This window comes from Oncorhynchus clarkii, chromosome 2, assembly GCF_045791955.1.
Source record: "Oncorhynchus clarkii lewisi isolate Uvic-CL-2024 chromosome 2, UVic_Ocla_1.0, whole genome shotgun sequence".
In the NCBI taxonomy this organism is placed as follows: domain Eukaryota; kingdom Metazoa; phylum Chordata; class Actinopteri; order Salmoniformes; family Salmonidae; genus Oncorhynchus; species Oncorhynchus clarkii.
Genome location: NC_092148.1, coordinates 46,927,493 through 46,940,712, shown reverse-complemented (window position 1 = coordinate 46,940,712; position 13,220 = coordinate 46,927,493). Strand labels below are relative to the sequence as shown.

General features: G+C 43.8%; 1 protein-coding gene across 10 annotated transcripts in view; it reads right to left on the bottom strand.

Moving 5' to 3' along the window:
• LOC139368457 (AP-3 complex subunit beta-2) overlaps positions 1-13,220 on the bottom strand; it is an 89,509-nt gene that overhangs the window by 26,512 nt on the left and 49,777 nt on the right. For 7 of the 10 annotated variants that reach the window (XM_071107416.1, XM_071107435.1, XM_071107445.1 and 4 more), the window contains exons 5-17: positions 11,905-12,065; positions 11,730-11,796; positions 11,272-11,454; positions 10,929-11,138; positions 10,698-10,795; positions 9,697-9,751; positions 9,458-9,529; positions 9,290-9,352; positions 8,983-9,115; positions 4,600-4,709; positions 4,080-4,256; positions 2,510-2,696; positions 2,071-2,201 (exon numbers count right to left, since the gene is read on the bottom strand). In XM_071107416.1, the coding sequence (XP_070963517.1) occupies positions 2,071-2,201; positions 2,510-2,696; positions 4,080-4,256; positions 4,600-4,709; positions 8,983-9,115; positions 9,290-9,352; positions 9,458-9,529; positions 9,697-9,751; positions 10,698-10,795; positions 10,929-11,138; positions 11,272-11,454; positions 11,730-11,796; positions 11,905-12,065 (1,647 nt within the window). The remainder of the gene's footprint in view (positions 1-2,070; positions 2,202-2,509; positions 2,697-4,079; positions 4,257-4,599; positions 4,710-8,982; positions 9,116-9,289; positions 9,353-9,457; positions 9,530-9,696; positions 9,752-10,697; positions 10,796-10,928; positions 11,139-11,271; positions 11,455-11,729; positions 11,797-11,904; positions 12,066-13,220) is intronic. The other 3 variants (XM_071107425.1, XM_071107455.1, XM_071107399.1) reach the window with 1 other exon arrangement.

Genomic DNA, 13,220 nt, shown 5'->3' with positions numbered 1-13,220 from the left:
TTATTCATCATTTATGCTAGGGTTCATGCAGATATCCAATAATATTGACTGTGACTGATGTAAGAGATATTTATATCTTTAGAGGTTAGTCAGGAGATAGTAACTTGTTAAATAACTTTTCCCGTGGTGCCCCAGATTACTACTTAATGAATTGTTATATGATTAATTTAATTGCGTAATAATTGAACGTGGTATGTAATTATTTTATAAAATAACAGTTAAACACATTAATGATAGTCATGACACGACAAAGGTATTTTTACTTTCACTCAAGTATGATAATTGGGTACTTTTTCCACCACTGGATAGAATCCTCTGCAAAGGGTTCTACCCAGCACCAAATAGGGTTCCCCTATGGGGACAAATCAAAAACCCCGAGATGGTTCTACTTAGCACCTTTTTTTCTAGTGTAGCTAGACTATCCATACGATAAGATCAACTAGTTATTTGGGCAAACTACTCCTTCAAGTGTCTGGAATTAGTCATTTGGAGGAACTCTCTCTTTAAGTCACAGAAGTGCCCTGTTTGAGTGGTACAGAGAAATTAGAGAGAGAGTAGGGCAGTCAGCAGAAATACACTGCACTCTCAAACGGGAGGCACCTCTCGCGTGTCTCCTAGCAAGCCGATCCGCCCCTTACTGCTGGTTATGACCTCCTCTATCTGCGGACCGAGGGCAGAGAGAGAGAGGTCATGGGGTCAAAAGTTACCAGATACAAATCCACATGTGAACTCGTCTGGAAATCTGCTTTGGTCATGAATGACACATTAATGCAGAATCATGGGGAATGAAAAGACATTGTTAAAACAAACATAAACAGTTCACGGAGCAACGATAAACCAATGCAACAAGCAAACCAAATCAAGAATTCAAGTCCCTCCTCCAGCGCAACAAAAACATTTTTTTAAAGGGTTTTGTTGGCTGATTTGGACGTAAGGAGCGAGACTTAAGGATATTGATTTGATGTCAGCCTTTGGCACATATCGTTGAAAATGAACCGATGGCACATGGAATGATAATGTGGAAAAATGGGAGCCTCTGTGGTTTGGGTAATTAGAGGTGTTTAGGTGAGACATTACTGCATGGCGGTTATTTGAGTCTGTGTGGTGTGTTTTAGTAACAGTACATTTGCTGGGTTGTTTTCATTAGGCATCAAACAGAAGAAAACTACTTGGAGTTGTCCAATAAACGCTTATTATCGTTTTCCGTTGTAAAATGAATAAGACCCTGTTTTCCCTCTTTTCTGTGTGTTCCAAGCTGAGCTGCATTGCTGGAAGGTACCCTTCCACCCCCTTATGCCATGTGCCATTGGCTCAAGCAGGTAAGATATCACCAAAGAGGGTGGGGGTGTGGGTGATTGAGTGTTTGTTACCCTATAGAGGCCAGAGGAGCAAGGGGTCTAATGGGTAGCATGGTATTGGATAAACTTGGCAAGTAGGCCACAGCTAGGCCAGCTAGAGTTTACTAGCGGACACCTGACAGGGATTTCCCAATTTCACTAGTGTGTGCTCAGGTGTGATAGCTAACTAGCCTCAGCTGCCATTAGCATAACAATATTCCACTCTGTTACCAGTTGATCGGAGTTCACACTGGGACAGGTCATTCCTGTTGCCCAGTCAATTTCAGATTCATTCTGTTATGTTATTAGCTGTTACGTAATCATGTTTACTGGGCAGATAATATGGCAACCATACAGTTCAAGCATCTGGGTCCTTGAACTTGACTAAAACAGAATTAACCTTTTCAGGACACATTCTGGCACCACTGGCAGTATGTGCGGAAGCAGCATCCCATTGACAATGCATGGGAGACAATAGGGATGTGCGTAGTGCATACGTGGATGACGTTATGCTAATGAACAGTGAGTGACCAGTGAATGACTGGCAGGTGGTCATGATTAATGAAGTCAGTGTTATATGTCAGTGTCTGGGTGCTACTGCAATTTGGTGGTGGTGCTGCGCCCCCTCCAAGGCATTGCCCAACTAGAGGAGCGCCCCTCGGGCCCCCCTCGGGTTTTGGGGTGCCCCTAGAGGCCCCCTGTCTCTAGCTGTTACTGTTTCCACTGCACGCACAGACTCCTTCACCTCCACGTTGCGCACAGAGGGGTCTGGGGCGGCCTCGGGCCAGTCAGGCAGCACCTGGTAGCCGCCGGCCTTGGCATTCAGTAGGTGGGACAACGAGCCCAGCTGGAAGTGGTCTCGATCTGGAAAACACAGAGAAAACAAGACAGTAAGATCCACATAATTACATAAAACATTACTATATTGTACCTCTATGGTATGAATTATGGTTAGGACCATGTTCACTTACAATTTATTTTAAAAGGCTCATGTCTGACAACACAAAACAGAAGCAGAAATAGTAAGAGACTCAGATCTGAGTCCCTGGTCTCAGATCTGGTTGTGCCATCTTGCCAACTCTGCGGCCATTATCGCCATAGACTTTGGCAGTAGAGCACAAACTGATCTGGGACCAGGCTAGTAAAAAAGAACACCATCTGATGAAAGACACCTTTAAATGGAGATTCGAGGACGGGCGCAGGCTTAAGGGCCAGGAACAGCTTCTTGGCATACTTGCTGAGGGCACCACTCTTGTCAGTGGGCACGATGAGCTGGCGGATGAAGCGTGCCCGGTCGCGAATGTCATAGTTCTGGTCGTACTTGGCCAGGTTTAGCACGTACTGAGTGAGCAGTTTTGTCTGAGGGAGGAAAGGAACAAGGGAGGAGGGAGTGTGGGAGGAGGGGAAAAGAGAGAGAATGTTACTTTCAACTGGAGGGAGGTGACAGCTTGGTGCTAGAAACACAGAGAGAGAGACACACAGAGAGAGAGATATTTCAACACTGTGGACAGTGCCATAGGGATGACTGTATCATACCAGTGGATCATTGGTGGAAGTCCCATAGACATTGTAACGACTGTACAAGAGCCTTGGCTGTACCATAATGAATCATGCTGAAAGTCTAAATCACTCCCTACCTATGGAAAATATGCTTTAATGGTGAGATGGAAGTGTTTTTATCCAAAAAGGGAGTAAGCCTGCTTGTGCAGTAAAATGAGAACAACTTGCTTCTCTGCCATCTTGGGAAAGGGTTTAATACAAGACACTGCTGCGAAGCTGGGGAGCTAAAGGACGTGGCCATACTAAACCCACTGTTTTCTCAGTGTTTTGGTAAAGGCTTTACAAATACAAGCTGCTGTACCAGCTGTTCCCTAGAGAACCATGGCATAGAAGGGGGAATAAAGACAAATGGAAAATATAGCCTAGTGCTGTGCCTGTCTTATTCTCATATGCTGAAACATGAGGTGATGGCAGCAGCTGAATGGCACGAGAATGGGCCTCAAGATATCTCTGTGCATTCCAATTGCCATCGATAAAATGCAATTGTGTTCGTTTTCCGTTGCTTATGCTGGCACATACCATAACCCTATCATGGGGCCCTCAATGTTGACATCAGCAAACCGCTTGCCCACACAACACCATACACGTGGTCTGCGGTTGCGAGGCTGGTTGGACGTCCTGCCAAATTCTCTTAAACGACGTGGGAGGCAGCTTATGGTAGAGAAATTAACATGAAATTCTCTGACAAAAAGCTCTGTTGGACATTCCTGCAGTCAGCATGCCAATTGCACGCTCCCTCAAAACTTGAGACATCTGTGGTATTGTGTTGTGTGACAAAACTGCACATTTTTGAGTGGCCTTTTATTGTCCCCAGCACAAGGTGCACCTGTGTCATGATCATGCTGTTTAATCAGCTCCTTGATATGCCACACCTGTCAGGTGGATGGATTATCTTGGCAAAAGAGAAATGCTCACTAACAGTGACGTAAACAAATTTGTGGACAACATTTGAGAGATTTAAGCTTTTTACATGTATAGAACATTTCTAGGATCTTTCATTTCACCTCATGAAACATGGGAACAACATTTTACATGTTGTGTTTATATTTTTATTCAGTGTAGATGCTGGCACCTGTTCGGAGTTGGCCAGGTAGAGTTTGTCAGCCAGGAGATGGTTATAACACATTATAACGGGGTCATACATGCTCAACACAAGTCACAAATGCATTATAACTGCATCACCTGTTTGGAGTTGGTCAGGTAGAGTTTGGCAGCCAGGTTGATGATCTGCAGCTTGACGATGTCTTCCTCGTTGGTGAAGGTCTTGGCCATCTTCCTCAGGACATCCGGAGCGATCTTGGGAACGTGCTCGCAGTACTCCCCGATCAGCCACAGGATACTGGCCCGCGCCATGGGCACCTGTGTAGGCAGACAGCGCATGAACATTGGGCATGCAAACAGGCTGGGTCAAGTGGAGAAACTGGAAGCTAGCTCTGGCTCTCGGTCATATGTTACAATTCCTGAAATACAATCATAATACAATACAATTGTAACACAATACAATTAACATTTCATTTTTTCAACAAAAGTGCCTATTTGTTGCTTACTCAAAACAAACTGACAGCACAACCAAGCAGGACTGTTGTGAAGGTTTGGGGACAAATATGCTTTAAAAAAAACATTAATTCTGACAAGAAAAAGAGCACCTCATGTAGTTAGACTATGGGGTCAAAGTTAAGATCAGAGGCCTACGTCCACGTACCTGGATGTTGTCGGTGAGTTTGGCCATGTGCTTGATGATGTCGCTGTGCTGCTCGGGCTGCATCTGCAGCAGCTTCTTAATCACCACCACCGACTCGGCCACTACTAACTCTGCAACCGACACATGTTCATGCTGATATTTCACAACCTTCATTGAACGTTTGTTATACCACATGGGTCGTTGAGAGGAAATGTTTGATGTGATGTCAGCTGAAGCACAGGGAATCCTGATATGTGGAGGCGACATGAATGTACGTTCAAACCCAAAACTTGACTCTACAGGAATGACCCCAACACAGCCAAAACCCATTTGTAAGAAAATCAATACTTAAAAAAAGATGTTTACCAGCCGTGACTGTACTTGCTTTTCTTCCCCTTTTCTTCAGTTTACAATAGGATTCACTATATCTTTACCTTTAGTAAAGATAGGCACATAATTGAGGAATATGATATTGGAACATTTTCAATAAAAAAAAATACCTTGTTTACATAAGTATTTAGATGTTTCTACAACTTGGAGTCCACCCGTGGTAAATTGAATTGATTGGACATGATTTGGAAAGGCACACACCTGTCTCTATAAGGTCCCACAGTTGACAGTGCATGTTAGAGCAACAACCAAGCCATGAGGTCGAAGGAATTGTTCATAGAGCTCAGAGACAGAATTGAGTCGAGACACAGATCTGGGGAATGGTACCAAAAAATGTCTGCAAGACAAGAACACAGTGTCCTCCATCATTTGTAAATGGAAGAAGTTTAGAACCACCAAGACTCTTCCTATAGCTGGCCGCCCGGCCAAACTGACCAATCGGGGGAGAAGGGCCTTGGTCAGGGAGGTGACCAAGAACCCGATGGTCACTCTGACAGAGATCCAAAGGTTTTCTGTGGAGATGGGAGAACCTTCCAGATGGACAACTATCTCTGCAGCACTCCACCAATCAGGCCTTTATGGTAGAATGGCCAGACGAAAGCCACGCCTCAGTAAAAGGCACATGACAGATTGCTTGGAGTTCGCCAAAAGGCACCTTAACGATTCTCAGACTGGGGGCGAAGGTTCACCTTCCAACAGGACAACGACCCTAAGCACACAGCCAAGACAACACATGAGTGGCTTCGGAACAAGTCTCTGAATGTCCTTGAGAGGCCCAGCCAGAGCCCGGACTTGAACCTGATCAAACATCTCTTGAAAGACCTGAAAATAGCTGTGCAGTGATGCTCCCCATCCAACCTGACAGAGCTTGAGAGGATTTGCAGAGAAGAATGGGAGAAACTCCCCAAATACAGGTGTGCCAAATTGTAGCGTCATACCCAAGAAGACTCAAGGCTGCAATCGCTGCCAAAGGTGCTTCAACAAAGTACTGAGTAAAGGTTCTGAATACTTATGTAAATGTTATATTTACGTTTTCATTTTTAATAAATTTGCAAAAAAAAAAAAAATCTGTTTTTGCTTTGTCATTATGGGGTATTGTGTTAGAATGATGAGGGGGAAAAGCAATTTAATCCATTTTAGAATAAGGCTGTAACGTAACAAAATGTGGAAAAGGTCAAGGGGTCTGAATACTTTCCGAATGCACTGTGCCTTTGAACGGGGTATGGGTAGTAAGTGCCAGGCGCACCAGTTTGCATCAAGATCTGCAACGCTGCTGGTATTTCCACGCTCAACATTTTCCTGTGTGTATCAATCATTTTCTACCACCCAGAGGACAAGAAGGTGTTCCTAATGTTTAGTATACTCAGTGTATGTCCATGTGTTTCAATAATAGACCAAGATCGACTCTCCGGAGGTTGAACTCAAGTATTTTGAATAACCCACAGATGAAGGTACAAATTAATCTGGACATTTAAACCTATTTGGAACAGAATGACAACGGTGTGGTGTAAAGAACAATAGATGAGAGAAACTTAATAAACTGCAATCTCAGTTAAAACAAGCTGAAACAATAAATTAAAAAGATGAAGAATAAAATGGAAGAAAATGTACTTCCAAGAAGAAAATAAAAAGTATATTCCTACAACAGAGGTACTATGAAGTAGGCAGTAAGTCTATGAAACTATTAGACTATAGACTGAAAAAATAACAGGGCAACAGTCTCCCACAAATGATTCAGCACCCCCCCCCCCCATTTGACAATTATTCAAATGTATGTTGCGTGGGTTAATGAGAGAGATAAAGAAAGAAAAAAAATCGAATCAAAAAGTCTAATTTGCGGAAAATATAATGGGCTGAGCTAAAAGGTCCTTATGGGAAAATTGTTGCTTAATTTCCTTATGGGGGAAGCAGATATAACTGTCTACAAGATAAGGAACCCCCAAACCAAAATAATTCAACATAAAGTAGAAGGGATACAAGAGAGCTTTGAAATACTGTACAGAAACCTACACTCCCAATCACACTTTGACAATGACTTACAAATAGACCCATTTTCTTACTCACTGATCTTACAGTACCCACCATCATTGAAGAACAGAATGAGATGTTAAGCTCAGAAATGACCACAGAAGAATTAAATACAGCTATTACTGGTACCAAAGCAAACAAATCCTTGGGTACGAACGGTTTCACCTCTGAATGGTAGAAATCATTTAGAGAATAGATTATCCCAAGTGTACTTGCAGCCTGTAACTGGGCATTTCAGAAAGGTGAGATCCCCTTGTGGATCTCGGTCCTAAATTTGCACTAAAACTATACACATCTATTCTAACTAGAAAAATAGAAAATATCTTACCAGAGCTCATTCACTTAGACCAGACAGGCTTTATCCGACAGAAACACTCAGTACAATATTACACAAACATTACAAATGATGATACATTTCCAAAAGAATAAGGTAGAAGAAGCCATTGCATTGGGCCTGGATGCTGAGAAGGCTTTTGATCCTGTCAGATGGGCCTTTATCTATTCAGTTAGGACATTATTAAAGCCTTTCAGGCATTATATGATAGACCATTAGCAAGAATTAAAATCAATGGTGACCTCTCAAACCAGTTTGTATAAGAACAGTGTTTGACACAGGGATGCCTGGCCTCGCCCCTCCTCTTCACCCTATTTATAGAACCCCTGAGTCAATGGATTAGACAGAATTACAACATTAAAGTGATGGATATGGTGGGAGGAGAGAAGATATATGAGATAACCAGTTTAAAGGATGGGCAACAAGAGGCCTCTCAGTCTACTGTAATTTAGTACACAAGGGGGCACTTCAAAGCTTCCAAGTATTGAGAGAGAGCCAAGGATTAGAACGTGAAGATTTCCATTAATATCTCAAAATATGTCACCGATTTGATGAAATCATAAAAGGTGGAGGACTCTGAGACTATAGAACATGCCATATTCAAATATTAATATCTGCTTATAAATCAGAAACATGCAGCAAAATTATCTCCAGACTATACAATGACTTCTTAAAGTACAAATCTGAAAACACACTATACTGTGTATATAAAAGGAGAAATGGGAAAGGGAGGCTAACATGGTCATTTCTGTGGATGAGTGGGAAACCCTATGCCAATTACAATGGAAATCAACAAGCTATTCGACTCGTGGGGAATTTGGATGGGAAAATATGATGCCGTTCTTTAACACTCAGGGTAATGGAATGGAGTGTTGGAGATTATGAGGGCCTATTGAAGCAAACCATTACCACATATTTTGGGGATGCCCTAAGCTTGTTCCATATTGGCAGGATGTCCATAAAGGAATGGAAGCCGTATTTAGTGTTGATGTCCCATTCAGAGGGAGATGTCCCATATTTAGGGAGCATTTACATTTGATCTCAGCGACGCTTTAGGCAAACACTTGATTGGGATACTTCTAGTAGCAAGTAAGAAAGCCCCGACTAAAAAAAAATGGTTACAACCAGAGGCGCCCGTGGTCGATGATTGGACAGATGTGATACGTGAGATCTTGGTGATGGAGAGACCGACCTTTTCTCTGAGACTACGAAAAATTACAATCATAAAGATTTGGTTGAAATGAGTATATAACAGTGTTAAGATCCGATTTTGTTTCATGGTCAAAGTGGAGAAAAAAACAACAACATCCCCCTGTTCAACTGTTAATAGTTACTGTAAGAAGAAGAAAAAGAGAAGAAATAAAATCACGGGGATGAATGCCGAATTATTAAGACCGTCGATCGACTTGTTTTTCACGTATTTTTTTGTGCTCTTTTCCTTTTGAACTGTTAACTGACATCTTGCATACTCTCGCTGTTCATTAACGGTGGCAGCTATGTATGGACCTAGTGGTGCGGCGTGGCCCTGAGGGCTGCGTTGCATGAATAGACTTGCATCTGGACTATTGCCAAACTATGGATGGGTATAAAAGAAGTCTCAATGATAATGCAAAAAATGTCACGCGTGTCGGAACGGGAAGACGTCTACTCACCATCGCGGTTGGAGAGCAGCTGCACCAGGCCGTTGAGACATGTGTCCCTCACCTCCCCAATGTTGGTGGCACAGCGGCCGATGGCCTGGATGGTTGCTGCCACAAAGTCCTTATCATTGCTTTTAATGTACGTCTGCCAGAGAGAAAACATGGAAGGAAGTTAACCCACTGTAGGCAGACGTGTACTGTACCGCCATGTACCCCTAGCGACAAATGCATCCAAACACACAGGAAAGCAAAACAAATGATCATCCTTATCACAAATGGCAGACAAGCTAACCAGAAGTCTTAACCATTTTTACTATACCTGAAATTCTCTCAGGATGGTGGATATATTTGTCTCGTTGGCCAAATTGGTCAAAACCTCCAGCTGACAAAACAATCAAGACTATAATTAAAGTTCTGAAATGTCAACGTGTTGCAGCATACTGTAACACGAAAGGAAAGCATGTCAATGTGAGAAGTGTTTGGTCACCTTGAGGACTTTAATCTGGGTTGGGTCTGTGGAGCGGATGTAGAAACTCTTCAGATAGGGCTCAAACATCCCCTGGGAAACACAGAGACAAATAACATGTACAATTTTAGATCGTGCTGCAGACCCCATGCAGTACCTCCTCGGTTCCAAACAATCAGCCCCTAAACAATTTGGAATCAATTTGACCATTCAATACCCCTTTTGCACCCTTTGGAGATATTGTTGAAGCTATGACTCACCCTTCTCTTGATGGACATTGTTGCCACATTCTGAAGGACGACATATTGCACTTCACTACATGGGGATAGAAAGGGGGGGGGGGGGGGGGGGGGGTGGAGGGAGCGAGAGAGAACATTAATATAATTAATTACATGCAGCTGCCTCTACACACACACACACACACACACACATACACATACACACACACACACACACAATGAGATGTAGCTGTTGTCACGTCACATGGTGACAATACTGAAGTCATCCCTGGGCAGATGGATTGAACCTGTTCTCTGAGCAATTTCATGGTGACATTTCCTCGTTGCTGACTGATGACCTCATCACTGTGCACGCAGCTCCACAACACCAGAAATAAACTAAAGAGCAGGTGCTAGACAGACAGGATGAGAGACAACAATTTCCTTGCTTTTTGTGACATTGTTTACTGTTTGTGCCTGTTCTTGTCTATGGCCCCATTCATGTGGACTCTAGAGTAGAGATATATTAATAATATTCAAACAATATAAAAAGTCTAATTCACAGGTGTGGGATCTTAATTTGATCACCCTGTTGTGTGAAATACAAACTCGTAGCTTATTAATTAAAGGTTTAACAAGGCTTCTAAAGTTAGTAATTTCCTCTAAAATATCAGACTTGATTTGCTCTAATGAAAAATGGATTAACCCCTACAAAAATGTCCATTAATTATTATCCACATAATAATTCCCATTCCCTGTTGCTGCAGGATTATTTCGCTGCTGTGAGAAACTGGTCAAATTAAACCCCTACCTATGTAAATGAATGACACTAATATAACCATAGAAGTTATGACAATGTAGTAGATAAGAGAATTCTCTAACAAATTTAGAACAGGGTGTGGAGTTTCTCTAATGGAAAGAGAGCACTGTCTCACGTCATATAGCATGACGACGCTGTACTGAGTATAGAGAGTTCATGGCAACACGTCGTTTACAATGACTCCATCTCTGGGAAGACAATGGGAAAGAAAGGCGACACTGACCTGTGACTCCTCATGAGGCGCACCAGAGCCTTGGCAATGACGCCTACCTCCGCTTTGGGTGCCAGGTGGAAATATAGCTGAGCCACAGCCATCACCACCTAGAGAGAAGAGAGAAGGAAGAAGAGAGAAATAATCATTAGAATAGTAGTAGTAGTAGTACTGGTAGTAGTACTGTAGTAGTACTGGTAGTAGTAGAAGTCGTAGCAGTAGTAATAGTTGTATTATACTCACTGCTGCGTTTCGACTCTGCAGTAGGGGCTTGGTATTCCTCAGCAGTAGCCGGTGGTCTGGGTCCATGACGTAAGGCTTCCTCTTGACAATGGCAGTCGCCTCAGTCTTCTTCTTCTCCTTCTCCTCTTTGTCTTCCTCATCATCGGTGTCATCATCATTATCAGAGCCATAGAAGGCCTTCTCTCCACCACCCTCCTCCAACAGGGATTCCTATAGAGAGAGGGAGGGATGAGTGGAGTAACACAGACACACACACACGCACACCCACACACAAACTGTACACCCACACACAAACAAACACACAACCACGAAGACACAGTATGCGGGGACCTGCTGTACTCACGTTCATGTTGGGGTTGAGGAACTGCGTCCGGGCGTAGCGAGTGAGCATGTTGATGATGACCACCTGACCCCACTCCTCCACGTCGATTAGCAGGTTACACAGTTTACGGTAGTTCTTATGGATCAGGTCTATGCGCTCAGGACACACCTCCTCAAAGGCCATGACAACACTACCTGCCACTAGCTGCAGGCACAGTCAGAGGGAGATAAATTATCTAAGTCCTGTAGATACCTTAAGCTCAAAAAATGTCCATATGTTGACTTTGGCAGAGGCATGAAAATTGGCACATCAGTATCATTTTCACACTTAACACAACCTGATATGGTACTATTCACGCAAGCCTGTAATGCCACCAATAGGCTAAAGCAGAATATGGGTTTAACTGAGCTTAAGTTTTCAGTCATAGTTTCCCTTGTAAAGAGCGTACAGAGTTGGCTAACGGGAAATATTTAACCTACTGTGGTTTTATCAGCCAGGAGCTTCTCAATGACCTCAATCAGACAGTCCTTCTGTTCTGGGTCCAAGCTGAGAGGAGACAACAGACATGTGTCAGGAAGTCAAGGAGCTGGATTCTATCTCTCTCTTTCTGTCTATATCTCTTTCGTACAGACATCCCCCCCCTCCATGTTATACCTGTAGAGTTTGGGGATGGCGTGAGCTGCCGTCTTCCTCACATAGGGGGACATGTCGGAGGCAGCCTCTTTGATGGCCAGCATCATGATAGGGACAATAATGGTGACTCTGATGCTGGAGAGCACACGCAGAGCACTGGCCCGGATCAACTGGTTAGGGTCCTAGAAAGACAGACAGAGAGAGAGACAGCGAGAAACAGAGAGAGGGAGGCAGAGACAGACAGAGACAGAGACAGAGAGAGAGAGAGAGAGAGAGAGAGAGAGAGAGAGACAGCGAGAAACAGAGAGGGAGACAGAGACATAGAGGGAGACAGAGAGAGAGAGACAGAGAGAGAGAGAGAGAGACAGAGAGAGAGAGAGAGAGAGAGAGACAGACAGAGAGAGAGAGAGAGAGAGCGAGACAGAGAGAGAGAGAGAGAGAGAGAGAGAGAGCGAGACAGAGAGAGAGAGAGAGAGAGAGAGAGAGAGAGAGAGAGAGAGAGAGAGAGAGAGAGAGAGAGAGAGACAGAGAGAGAGAGAGAGAAATGTTAAGAGATCATTGAATGACTCAATTAATTCAATTACTTCCTTTATTATACACATGGCTATTATTTACTGCTGGGAGGCTCTGTAGGTCCAGTGTGAATTCAGTGAAGTGTCAAAAACACCATGACCGGCCTCCCGGGTGGCGCAGTGGTTAAGGGCGCTGTACTGCAGCGCCAGCTGTGCCACCAGAGGTTCACGCCCAGGCTCTGTCGTAACCAGCCATGACCGGGAGGTGAGTGGGGCGACGCACAATTGGCATAGCGTCGTCCGGGTTAGGGAGGGTTTGGCCGGTAGGGATATCCTTGTCTCATCGCGCACCAGCGACTCCTGTGGCGGGCCGGGTGCAGTGCACGCTAACCAAGGTGGCCAGGTGCACGGTGTTTCCTCCGACACATTGGTGCGGCTGGCTTCCGGGTTGGATGCGCGCTGTGTTAAGAAGCAGTGCGGCTTGGTTGAGTTGTGTATCGGAGGACTTATGACTTTCATCCTTCGTCTCTCCCGAGCCCGTACGGGAGTTGTAGCGATGAGACAAGATAGTAGCTACTAACAATTGGATACCACGAAATTGGGGAGAAAAAGGGGGGTAAAAATTCAACAACAACAAACAAAAAAACAAAACAAAAAAACCCACCATGACCATCAATCATAGAGAAACCTACTGATATGCTACATGTATCAACCTTCCAGCCTTTTGGACCAAGTTGGACCTTGTGTGGCAGCGAGGATAGAGTGACAAAAAAACGAGCTCTCTAATCTCAGAATTAACTATCGATTGGCTATTAATCTGTGAGA